Source organism: Acinonyx jubatus, chromosome D4, assembly GCF_027475565.1.
Source record: "Acinonyx jubatus isolate Ajub_Pintada_27869175 chromosome D4, VMU_Ajub_asm_v1.0, whole genome shotgun sequence".
Classification (NCBI taxonomy): domain Eukaryota; kingdom Metazoa; phylum Chordata; class Mammalia; order Carnivora; family Felidae; genus Acinonyx; species Acinonyx jubatus.
The window spans coordinates 92,603,143-92,615,897 of record NC_069391.1 but is presented as its reverse complement, the minus strand read 5'-3'; the positions used below and the strand labels follow the sequence as shown (position 1 = coordinate 92,615,897).

The following is a 12,755-nucleotide window of genomic DNA, read 5'->3' as shown; positions in this document are numbered from 1 at the left end:
AGTGGGGGATCAATAAACCTCCAAGGGGACTCCTCCGCAGGGGCCCAGCATGCCGCAGAGGCCAGCTGGAGCCCACCCAGTGCAGACCCCAGACTCTGTGCACTTTCACTGGTGGCCCCCCAACAGCTCTGAGCCCCATCCACAGGGACCGCTTTGTGGTGTTGCCCATGGAGCTCTTTCCTACACAAACCCAAGCCCACACCTTCTGCAGCCTCAGCACGTTCTGGATGAAGAAGCGATAGGCGTTGTACCACGGGAGCAGCACGTCCTTCAAGACATCACGCACACCCTCCTCCTTAAAGCGGAGGTTTTCTGCTCTCACCACAGGGGAGTTGATCAGATATAATCTGGATGAGGAGAAAAATCACACAGAAAAGGAACATAGAAATTAAAACAAATATTATTATTGGGCATGTTGACAAGACAAACAAGAAAATTAGCATTTTTACATAAAGGGGGAGAATCACCAATACTCTTCTAACGGTCAATTTAAAAATGACAAAGCTCTTACTCTGTGTAGGAAAACTAGTGAATAACGAAGGGGAGACGTAACCCTTACCAAGATGTGGCACTCGGCCAACTCAGGTGCACCCGCAGGGATTCACAGAAGGAGCAGAGGGCTCCAGAGGGCAGAGGGCAGAGGGCAGAGGCCAGGGGTGCTGCTAAACACCAGATGGGACAGTCCTCACTGCAATGACTGATGTGGCTCTCAGGTTGTCAGCAGGCCCAAGGGGAAGTCTAACAGATAACCGGGGGGTGGGGGAGGACACCCCATTCACTGCCCCTGGGCCACACAGCAATTGCCAACGTGCTTGGGCACAGCCCCTGGATGTGTCTCCGTGTCTGTGGCAGGAGGAGGCGGGACGAGATGTCTGTGGTTCCCCTGCCACCCAAACACTTCATGTCCATGACTAGGACTCCTATTTCAAGTGGTGGCTCACGTTTCTCTACAAGCTTTTCGATATTAGTTTTTATGTGCTCTAGCATAAATATGCCACAGATGGCCCTTCTGAGGAGCAAGTGTAAAAAAGGACTAAATGGCCAAGGAGATGGAGTCAGGGGAGGGAGGGAGGCAGAAAGCCCAGCAGACGGCCCGAGAGCAACACAGGCCCAGTTCCCCACAATACCTCTGGGTTTGCACACGCTGCTGTTATTTAGAAAACCACCTTGCGGGTTTGGAGCCAACACCACACCAACATAACTGACCACATTACCACACACACTTTTCAAAAGCTAATTATAAACCAAATTAAGGAACACGATCAATAAAGGGAGCTTACATAAAACGACATTATACACAGGGCAGGGCAGTGGCTTGTACCTGAGGGCGTCAGCACCATATTTATGGATGATTGAAAGTGGATCCGGATAATTCTTTTTTCGCTTGCTCATTTTTTGGCCATCACTTGAAAAAACAAAAGGGAGATGCCAATCAAATGTGTCACTGTCGCAGTTTACCTTTACATATGGTTATAGGTCACTTGCAAACTGGAATACATAAATGTAAGTGGCATAAGGGCACAATAGGTAGTCTTTCCGAACATGGTGGTGAGTCAGTGGAGAAGTTGAAAACACAGGCTCAGCATTTATCCCAGAGAAATGAAAACCTGAATTGGTGCAAAAGCCTGTAACAGCAGTTCATAGTCAGCAACCACTGGGGACAACCCCATGTCCTCCAGCAGGCTATGGTCAAGCTGCTGTCACCCGCACCCGGAGCACTGCTCCACCAAGGACACAACTTTCCTGAGGAATCTCCAGGACATTTCACTGAGTGGCAAAGCCAGGCCCTAAGTCATAGAGGGTAGGATTCCATTCACATAACAGAACTTGAAGTGATGGAATCAGAGATGAAGAGCAGACTAGTGGTTGCTGGGAGGCCAGGGGCAATGGTAGGGGGGGTGGGGGTGGGGGTGGGGGGGGAGTCCTGGGATGCCAAAACATCTAGTACCTTGACCGTGCTGGTGGGCACAGGCACCTACGTGTGTGGTAACTGTGTGCAACTAAGCACGCCAGCAAATGGGTACATGTGAGACAGGGGGCTGAACAGGATGGGGCGGTGATGATGCTGGGTCTGAAAAGTGTGACCTGGCAAAGCACACCAGGGCTCTCTGTTACTGCTGCACAACTGTACGCAAATCTACGATTCAATAATGTTTTCAATTAAAAAAACTCCAAAGATGCACAGACAGTAGAGCCAGACTCCCTGTGTGCACAAGGTGACTTTATCATCGTTGGCTGTGTTACTTTGAGCAAGTTGCTTATTCTGTATCTCATACTCCTCAAATGTCCAAATGGGATAAGAAAAGGACCCACGTCAGTTCTGGGGCTCTGATGAGAGAAAACAAAACACTCACAGCAGGGCCTGCACAACGTCCTGCCTCGGAAAACACAAGGCAAGGTATCTATGTAAATGTTTACTTCTTATTTTTAGTAATTTGCACTGGACTTTTAATGACTACAGGTAATAGAAGAAAAAATAAGAATCCTCTATGACATCGAAAATCTCTAGAACCCATAGTTCCCTCATGTTAAAAAGACAAAAAAAATCTTTATTAAAGGACCAGGGTACAGATTAAATAAGTACCAGCAGCGAATGTACTTTATCACAGGATGCATGCCCCCACCCCCCTCAGGCCTCACTCTCCAGTCTGCCCTTCTCCCTGGGAGGGACCGACACTGGGAGAGAAGTGGGCAGGAAGGGAGGGGAGGGGAGGGGAGGGAAGGTAAGGGAAGAGAAGGGAAGAGCAGCAACAAGAAATGGCTAGACCCGTCCGGACCGTGGCTGCTAGAACAAAGGGCCAGGGACAAGCACCTGCCTGGCCAGGACGAGCCCGTTCACAATCACGTTCCTGAAAGGCGGCTGTCCGAAGAGAGCCGTGGCCAGCACCAGCAGGGTGTAAAACCTGGAAAAAACCCATAAACAGATCAGCAACAACAGAAAAGGAATCTGAGCAAAGGAAAAAAGACTATGTTTATTTATAGTACTAAATTTCTATTTTAGATCAGTTACCCTTATTAATTGTTTATGACAAAGGTTCTTGGCTGGTGACACTGGAAACATTTGGGGGTGTGCTGAAAAACCACACAAGACCCCACTGCAGACAAATCAGGTCAGAAAACAGAAAATGTGACTGAAAGCTAATAAAGTACCCCAGCAGCTGAGGACAGAACTGCTGCCCTCCTCAGGGGCCAGCTGGCAGCCTCTCGGGACCCCTAGACATGCCAGGCTGAAAATCCAGGTGTGTGTGGCCTTAGCATAATGTCATATGAGACAGTCTGAGGACAGAAGATGCAGAAGGCACTCTCCCCCAAAAGTCAGACAGCAGAGACTAGAGAATGCTCTGCCAGACGCCACGCACACTGCTGCCTTGCTAGCTCGCTTGTTCCCTAAACTCCACCACATCCCTGCAGCCACCCTAGTGAGTGATGCTCCAGTGTCACTTCCAACCTGGTTTTGCACCCCAAGACATGACAGGACATGGACGGTTGAGGGTGGACCAGACAGCCTTCCTCTGAAGGTGGGTCAGGAGGTCCTGGCTGCCAGGACAGGCAGCCTGAGCCTGAGGCAGGCGGGGAGAGACGTGCACTGAGGGACCCACAGGACTGTCAAGGGCTGGCAGACATCGCCACCCCCCCCAGGGACATAACCTGCTGGTGAGGCATCTGGCCTTCCCTAAGAAGGGCTTTGGACCTGTTCCTAAAGATAAATGGATTGGAGGCTGAAAATGGCACTTTCTGGAACGTTAAGACTGGAATTCAACTTGTGATGTCTATTGCAAGATGTAAAAGTAGAAAATGACACTAATGTTCCTGAAACACTGCTGTAAAAACATTACTAATCAAAGTGGAATTAGAACCTGGGCCAGCCAAATTTCTCATCCATGAGAAGGGAACTCACCTTTTTCTAACCCACAAGACAAGGGTACTGCTTTAAACAGGCACCAGATAAAAACAATGCCAAAAGCCTTCCCCTCCTTGCTTTTGTCCCCCCAAGTCTGGATTTTTTAGAATGTTGATTTTATGAGGCTAGCTTTAACATCTGAGTACTCTTCCAAGTATTCTTTAAATCTGTAGCACCCAAATCATTATCTTACATGTAAGTACTCATTAAACATTTGAATAGCTTGTTTAAAATGAGTAAGAACATACATTTTGTTTTATATCACTTAATCTTCAAGTATAACAAATCTCTCTATTCCAAAATGTCAATGAAATAATTCAAACTCTAAAACAGCTTTACTGCAGTGAGCGATCTCTACACAAAAGAAACTTTATTATTTACTTATTTTTATGTTTATTTTTCAAACAGAGAGAGAGAGATCACGAGAGCATATGAGGGCAGAGACAAGGGGACAGGATCTAAAGAAGGCTTTGTGTAGATAGCAGAGAGCCTGATGTGAGGCTTGAACTCACGAACCACAAGATCATGACCTGAGTCAAAGTCAGACACTTAACTGACTTAGCCATCCAGGAGTCCCTCAAAAGACACTGTAATAATATGTTGGGTGGTGAGGGGCAGAGGGCAAGAACAGAGCCTGTCTTGTTTGACACAATCCCTCCAGCACCCAGCTAATCGATGTTAGGTGCTCAGTAAAATACCCTGAAATCCAATAAAATGAAATCAGTAAAATTCTTGAAAGAACAAAGAACATACCATCCTCTGGTTTGGTCAATGCCTTCGGCAATGAAGTCTGCAGGAAATGCATCATCAAACTCCCTCTTGTTTTCAAATGGATAATGAACTTGAGCATAGGGCATGCTGCCACTCTCGAACCAACAGTCAAACACCTCAGAGATACGACGCAACACCCCCTTCCCACAACGGGAAGGGATGGTCAGATGGTCAATGCTAAGAAACAAAGCAAAGCCACTTCTATTAGTTCTAACTACAAAACAACTTGCGGTCTAATTACCAAGAGGAAACACGATACCTATCAAGCTTTCATCTGCAAACAGAAACACTGGTAGTTATCACAGGCTGTCAGAGGGCACTGTGATGCTCAATCTGGGGGGTTCATACCATAGTCACCCGACATCCAACTCCAGGACAGAGGCCACCCTTCGTGAATGTGACCCGAGTCACCAACAAAGTAACTCAGCAAACCAGTACTTGATTCCGAGTAGCTCTGAGATCTGTTCTACAGACGTCTCTCCAGCACCTAGCCGGGTGCTCTCTAAATGACAGAACAAAGAAAAGCGGACGTTCAGAGACTGACCTCTCTCTGTGGAGATCAGAGACCTTCGCTCCTGACAGTTCTTCAAGCTCTGCCATTGATCCAATGCATACTACCTGTCAAAGCAAAGTCAAAAGGCAGAAGAATCTCAGAGCCAAAGACCACACAGCTTTACTTTACGCAACATTCACACTTAGTTTTGGAAACCTCTGACTTTCAGGATGGCTGTCAGTAATGTGGCTTACGTCATCAAAGGCTGCAGGTCACTGAGGAGATGAGAGGGCTCCACTATATCAGGAGTCCCTACATGGAGAGGACCTAACAGCATCCACTCAACACATACTTTTGAGGGTTTACTAGCAACCAGCATAAATGAAATGCCTCGACTATTATTCTGAGGCATCTTAGTTTCTTCTCAGCACTTGAATTTGGCTCTTTAATCTGGAATCTTTCCAAGTCAAAGCTAGAAGTAAATTATTGTGCATGGACCGGATCAAACTAATGAGATCACAACACCTCACTCAGGATTGCCTCCAGCTGGGCAGCCCAAGCAGGAACTGCTGTGGGTCTCACCTGGGGTGTCTGCTCCCTAGGGAGCACGCACAGCCCTTTCCTTAGCCCTCAGACTTGGCTACCTAACTGCTGTTTTTTTCATGTCTTGTAGTCTTCATGCCAAAGGCCGCCATGCGGGTATATCTACAGACACGTATGCGTATTTACACACATAATCATTTGGCTTTATAAAACGTAAGGTTGGCAATGCTTTGGTAATTTTTAAATTTTTAAAACTTTATTTATTTATTTTGAGAGAGCCAGAGATGGTGTGAGCAGGAGAGGGGCAGATAGTGGGAGAGAGAGAATCCCAAGCAGGCTCTGCACCGTCAGCGCAGAGCATGACATGGGGCTTGAACTCATGAAACCGTGAGATCATGACCTGAGCGGAAACCGACAGTTGGATGCTTAACTGGCTGAGCCACCCAGGTATCCCTGGTAATGTTTTTTAAGCCTTCCCTTTACACTGCTATGAGGGTAGATTCACATGCTATGGCACAGTGCAGGTGTGGAGTCTCCATTCCGATTATCAGTTACTCACAAGGAGAGAAAAGGGGGTGAGCAACACAGAGTGATAAATACAATTTAAAAATATTTAACAGAAGTAAAAATAAGTTAACTGTCCCTCCCCCCAAATTCTTATTTATATGATTCTAGGAAGAATAAAGAGAAACAGATGAAATAAGAAAGGAGCAAAGAGGAAAGAAATAGTATCAGACACACAAATGAGGTGCTTTAGCAAAAATCAACAGAATGCATGGCCTCACCTCCTCGAAGTCATCACTGACCCACAGGGGGATAGGGGTGCCCCAGTATCTGTTTCTGGAAATTGCCCAGTCACGTGCATCTTTTAGCCAATTTCCAAATCGCTTTTCTCGCACAAACTCTGGGACCCTGCAATAAACAGATCAGAGAGTATGGTCCAGGAGCTCAGCATGTGTCAGAGCAGTAAGCACAAATGGCTTTTGTAGGTACATTAAAATATAAACATATATCCTTAAAATGACTGTTATTTAAGGCTAACAGAAAAGAAAAATGCTCCCTCCATATGCCTTATCACAGAAAGGATGCTACTTCTCTTATATAATATTATTTAGATGATTTCACGGTGTTGAAAATACAGAATAAAAAATAGCTATTATTATAGTGTTTAATAAAAGATGACCCTTAGAACTACTATATTTGGAGACAATGATAAGCCAATGCTCCCTACCCAAGGACACAGGACATTGTGAAGACACACATCTCACTGCTCACCAGTAACACAGGTCATTGTTCTTCAACAGCTGGTCCACCATGTGCTCCACCCGTACGAACCAGCTAGGCACTGCTTTGTAAATGAGGGGGGTGTCTGACCTGGGGAAGCAACAATGCAGGATGTGCTGGTTAGACTGAGGTGTGCAGGCACCCAGGGTAAGGCCAACTTTTAGTTTCTTACTGACGTCACCACCACCTATTTGGCCTTCTGCTAATACTTGTTTTTATTGCAAATACTAATGCCTACGTCCTTGGTACTGGTCATCTCCACAACACCAAGAAGGCAAAAGTTAATAAAAGATTAAAAAGAAAAATAGGGGCGCCTGGGTGACTCAGTTGGTTAAGTGTCCAACTCTTGATTTCAGGTCAGGTCATGATCTCATGGTTCCTAAGTTCAAGCCCTATGTCACCACAGAGCCTGCTTGTGATTCTCGCCCTCTCTCTCTCTCTGACCCTTCCCCACTCACACTCTCTTAAAATAAATAAACATTAAAAAAAAAAAAAAAAAAACAACACACGAAGGGGTGCCTGGGTGGCTCAGTCGATTAAGCATCCTACTTTGACACAGGTCGTGATCTCGCGGTTCATGAGAGTTCAAGCCCCACGTCGGGCTCTGTGCTGTCAACTCAGGGCCTGGAGCCTGAGTTGGATTCTGTATCTCCCTCCTCTGCCCCTCTCTTGCTCATGCTGTCTCTCCCTCTCTCTCTCTCTCAAAAATAGACATTTAAAAACAAAATTGAACAAGAAGGAAAATATAGTTCTGCTGGTGTGTGATAGCTATCTAAGAAATGATGTCAATTTCAGCAAAAAGGAAATGTGGGAACAGAACTTGATGTCCCCAAACATTCCATTTTCACCCACCTCTTCATAGTATGATCTTGTATTCAAACTTGTATCATGTTATATCTCTCACTAAATTCCACCAGGAAATGGTAGAGATCAGTCTCACCTAAAGAAATGTGGACCTGACACCAAATATTTGTCTACAATGATAGTTCTCAGACAACTGCTGAGGAAAACAATAACTACACATATTCATGGAATTCAAGAGGGCAGTTTCCAAACACGAACCCTAAAGGATACAAATGAGGGGAACCCCAGATTGACAAAAGCGGGTGCACACACTACATGTCCCCACAGACTAGAAGCTTGAGTTATAAGTCTTTGCTTTTTCTCACCTCCAGCAGAAAGGGTAGCTGTGAGTGAAGGTGCTAGCAACAAGAAGTCGGCCTTTTTCCTTCAGGGTCCTGATGATGTTTTTGTCAGCATCCTGTTAGAAAAATAAATGCACAGTCATTAAAATATCCTACAATACGTGGTAACACAATATAATTATGTACATTACTACAATCTGATATTTTGATATGTTTACTATGAATAAAAGGCAAAAATGACACATGTATTATAAAAATACCCAGCCCACATTTTGGGCACAGTCTACCTTTAGGTACTTATTAAGCACTTCTACACCACATAAGATAGTGAAGTCTTCCACCAGCAATGGCTGCCCCGAGGCCACAAAGCTGGTTTGGGGGTTACCAATCAGAGCCTAGTTTCCGGCCTTTGAAACTATAACATACTTCCTCTCAAGATACTAGACGCTTACAATGTGGCCGATAATATCTATCTTTCTGGTTTTATGTGCTGAAACCAAACCAAATAAAAAAAAAAAAAACAATTTCCTGGAAAAGAAAAAAATCCAGATATGAAGCTACTTAATAAGAAGCTGATTAAACAAAGAAATATGATGAAATCCACACCTTTCTCTGTCCTACAGACACAGACCTTCACATACTGTCCTGTGAAATCTGTCACTTCTGCTGTGAAACAGCCTGAAGCATCCACAGGGCAAACAGGAGGAGAGTCTTTCTGAATGATGCTGAAGTCCATACAGACCCGATAGTCATCCTGGGGAGAATGAAACAGGTTAAGTGTATTCAAGACAGGAGTGTGGGAAGTGACTGATTCACAAGAGAATGCTCTGTCTTCTGACATAGACTTAATCGACTTTAATTATCCTCTCACCTGAAGTTAATTCAGGACCATTCAGATACCCCCTTATAGTTGGACAGGGACTACATCATCTTTCCAGCCATTACTTCACAGACCCCTATATACAGCAGAGCATCCACTAAGTGAGAAGGAAGAGGAGGACACACATGTACCCCTGGTGAACATACTTGCACAAATACTCAACATAACATTCACAAACTGCACTCAACACTATAGTAAAAGAATCATTCACCACGATCAGGTGGGATTAACTCTGGGGATGCAAGGGTGGTTCAATATCCACAAATAAATCAATGTGATACACCACATTAACAAAATGAAGGGTAAAAACCATATGATCATCTCAAAAGATGCAGAAGAAGCACTTGACAAAATTCAACATCCATTCATGTAAAAAACCCTCAAGAAAGTGGGTTTAGAGTGAACTTAATAGTGGCCATCTATGGAAAACCCACAGCTAGTATCATACTAGATGGTGAAAAACTGACAGCTTTTCCTTCAAGATGAGGAACAAGGATGTCACTCTCACCATTTTTAATCAACACAGTACTAGAAGTCCTAGCAACAGCAATTAGACAAAAAAAAAAAAAAAAAAAAAAAGAGAGACATCCATATTGGTAAGAAAGAAGTTCAACTGCCACTTAGCAGATGACATGATGACCATATACAAAAAACTCTAAAGACTCCACCAAAAAACTATTAGAATAAATGAACTCAGTAAAGTTGCAGGATGCAAAATTAATACACAGAAATCTGATGTGTTTGTAGACACTAATAATGAAGCAGCAGAAAAGATAAATGAAGAAAATGATTCCATTTACAATTACACTAAAATAATAAAATACCTAGGAATAAACTTAACCAAGGAGGTGAAAAACCTCTCTGTACTCTGAAAATATAAAACACTGATAAAAGAAATTGAAAATGCCACAAACAAATGGAAAGAAATTCTATGCTCATGGACTGGAAGAACAAATATTGTTAAAATGACTATAGTACTCAAAGCAATCTACAGGACACATGCAATCCCTATCCAAAACACCAATAGCATTTTTCACAGAACTAGAACAAATACTACTGAAATTTTCTTGAACCACAAAAGATTCCAAATGGTCAAAGGAACCTTGAGAAAGAGTAAAGCTAGAGGTGCTGCACTCCCAGATGTCAAGGCACACTGCAACGCTGTCGTGATCAAAGCAGTATGGCACTGGCACAAAAATGGACACACAGATCAATAGAAAAGAACAGAGGGCCCAGAAATAAAGCCATGTTTGTATGGTCTATTAATCTATGACAAAGGAAGCAAGAATATACAATTGGGAAAAGACAGTCTCTAGTAAATGGTGTTGGGAAAAACAGAATGGAGGTTCCTCAAAAAATTAAAAATAGAAATATCATATGGTCTAGGAAATCCAGTCCTGGCTATGTACCTGAAGAAAATAGTAATTCAAAAATATATATGCATCCCTATGTTTACTGCAGCATTATTTACAAAGCAATGATATGGAAACAACCCAAGTGTCCAACAGATGAATGGACAAAGAATATGTGGTAAATATACAATGGAGTATTTTTAAGCCATAAAAAAGAATGGGATCTTGCCGTTCCTGACAACATGGATGGACTCAGAGGGTATTATGCTAAGTGAAATAAACCAGACAGAAAAAGACAACATATGAATTCACTCTTACGTGGAACCTAAAAAATAAAAATCCAAACATACCCAGTATGTGACAAATACAATTTTAAAGGAAAAACTAAAGCACATTTTAAAACCAAGTTTTTTTTAAATTTATTATCAGTGAAGAAGTCATACTAGTTGACTTGAAAACTATCATGAGTAACTAAAATCTGACTAGTTCTTAAAACCTAGTAAAGAGTATTATTAAGAATGCTTCCGTCATATTCAATTTTGTGATATTAAGGAAGCATTAACTTTACTGGGTGCAACAGTGGCATGGTAGCATATTAAAAATGAAAGTTCTGATCAGTCACAGATGTGTACGGATGAAGACCACGATGCTGAGGATTTGTTTCAAAACCCTCAGACCTAAGTAGAGAAGGTGTGGGCGGAAGAGGAGAAGGAAGAAGATAAAACGGATCACTGCAGGTGGGTGATGTGAACATAAGGATTTATTATAACATCTCTCTACTTCCGGGTAGGTTTGAAGATTTCCATAATAAAAATCTCTGCCAAGGTTAAGTATGAAAGCAAATGATGAATGGAGACAGACTAGCTTCACTCTCACTGACAAAACGATCAAGCTGAGAAGAGTATGTAGGTAGGTCCCCAGAGGGTGTTTTATTCATACACAAGTTACATCAAAAGAATTGCATTTTTGGAAAAATTACTCTGGGCAACATGTAAAATTAACCACACCATCCTGCTTTGAAGAGGTCAAATTCTGTCCTCTCATCACAGTGTTCGGACGAGCACAGTGGAGGTGATACCACCTCTCAGCACTCTGACAGTCACGGTGACCACACAGAACTGCACACGGTAGAGAGTAGAGGGCACGGTGAGTACATTACGAATGAATGAAAACAAAGAATGCCTTTCATTCAGAAAGACCAAATGGCTGGGGATGCCCAGGATTTAGCTCACCACTTTCAGAGATGAGCTCAGGGTGAAAAAAACTGCAGATATAAGTTTGATAAGCCATCTTTTGGGGGCAGTGAGCCTGCAAAGCCCTATGATGTGGGCAAGCATGAGGTGCGCTCGCACACACACGCTCATGGCACACACGAGACCCACTTATGAGAGTTCTACTACTCACAGCACCGAAGTATGGAGCCTGGTGCACCACTCCAGTGCCCCCCTCCTCCCGCACGTAGCTGTCGGTGAGCACCGTGAAAGCGCCGTTCTCCTTGCGCTGCAACAGAAAGGTCAGCAGGTGTAGTGAATGGAACACATTTTAGGGTTAATTTCATAACAGTATTTGCTAAGAGCCTGAAAAAACTCCTAACACGCAAAATTATTTTCAGAGATAGGACAGAATAATTCAGACTGGGAAGAAACATGCTAACTCAATACATCTTTTCTGTAATTTATCACTTAGAAATGAAATAATTACCGAAAATGAAATAATTACGTGAAGAATTATCTGAAGAACTGCAGAGAAAATGTTCGAACTTCCCCAGTCACAAAATGGGGCTTTCTGTGAGTCCTGCTGACCTCCCAGCCACGCCAGCACCTGGTGTGCAGAGTTTTGTGCAGCCTCAGAAAATGACCCCTAACCCGCCGCACCTCTGGGGTGCTCCCAGTCACCTTTCTGTCGGCCCTGCCACCAGGGCAAACCCTCAAGGAGCCAGAATGGGCGCCTGGAGTGACAAGCTCTGGTTAACGGCGCTCTGCGCACTGTGACACGGAGGGACGCACTGTTGCAAAGTCAGGTTACTACCTATGATGCTACAGACCTCCTCCTTCCACCTTCACCTCTCCCTATGTGTTTCCAATACACTGTCTCAGCCAAACCGATCCTCTGCTGGTCTTTCTGTCTTCGTGAAGACTACTTTCAGGATAGATTTTCACACTTAATCGCATTTAATCCAATGATCTTGTGAAAAAGGCACACGGTATTTCTGTGTTTCAAATATATTGATTCTATTTTCATTTCATTGATGAACTAACTCAGAACAAAGATGAAATAGTTTGTCCAAATACACAACAGTGATGGACACAACCTGACTCAAGGTCTTCTGGCTCCAAAAACGATGCTATCTTCAACTGCATCACAGCTCTTTGATTCCTTGGCACTT

At 43.7% G+C, this 12,755-nt stretch overlaps 1 protein-coding gene across 3 annotated transcripts in view; it reads right to left on the bottom strand.

Annotated features, from left to right (window-relative positions):
* IARS1 (isoleucyl-tRNA synthetase 1) overlaps positions 1 to 12,755 on the bottom strand; it is a 67,310-nt gene that overhangs the window by 28,230 nt on the left and 26,325 nt on the right. For all 3 annotated transcript variants that reach the window (XM_027041280.2, XM_027041300.2, XM_027041282.2), the window contains 10 exons: positions 11,774 to 11,869; positions 8,769 to 8,891; positions 8,162 to 8,253; positions 6,984 to 7,082; positions 6,494 to 6,620; positions 5,217 to 5,290; positions 4,655 to 4,849; positions 2,817 to 2,903; positions 1,322 to 1,405; positions 203 to 347 (listed from right to left, as the gene is read on the bottom strand). In XM_027041280.2, the coding sequence (XP_026897081.2) occupies positions 203 to 347; positions 1,322 to 1,405; positions 2,817 to 2,903; positions 4,655 to 4,849; positions 5,217 to 5,290; positions 6,494 to 6,620; positions 6,984 to 7,082; positions 8,162 to 8,253; positions 8,769 to 8,891; positions 11,774 to 11,869 (1,122 nt within the window). The remainder of the gene's footprint in view (positions 1 to 202; positions 348 to 1,321; positions 1,406 to 2,816; positions 2,904 to 4,654; positions 4,850 to 5,216; positions 5,291 to 6,493; positions 6,621 to 6,983; positions 7,083 to 8,161; positions 8,254 to 8,768; positions 8,892 to 11,773; positions 11,870 to 12,755) is intronic.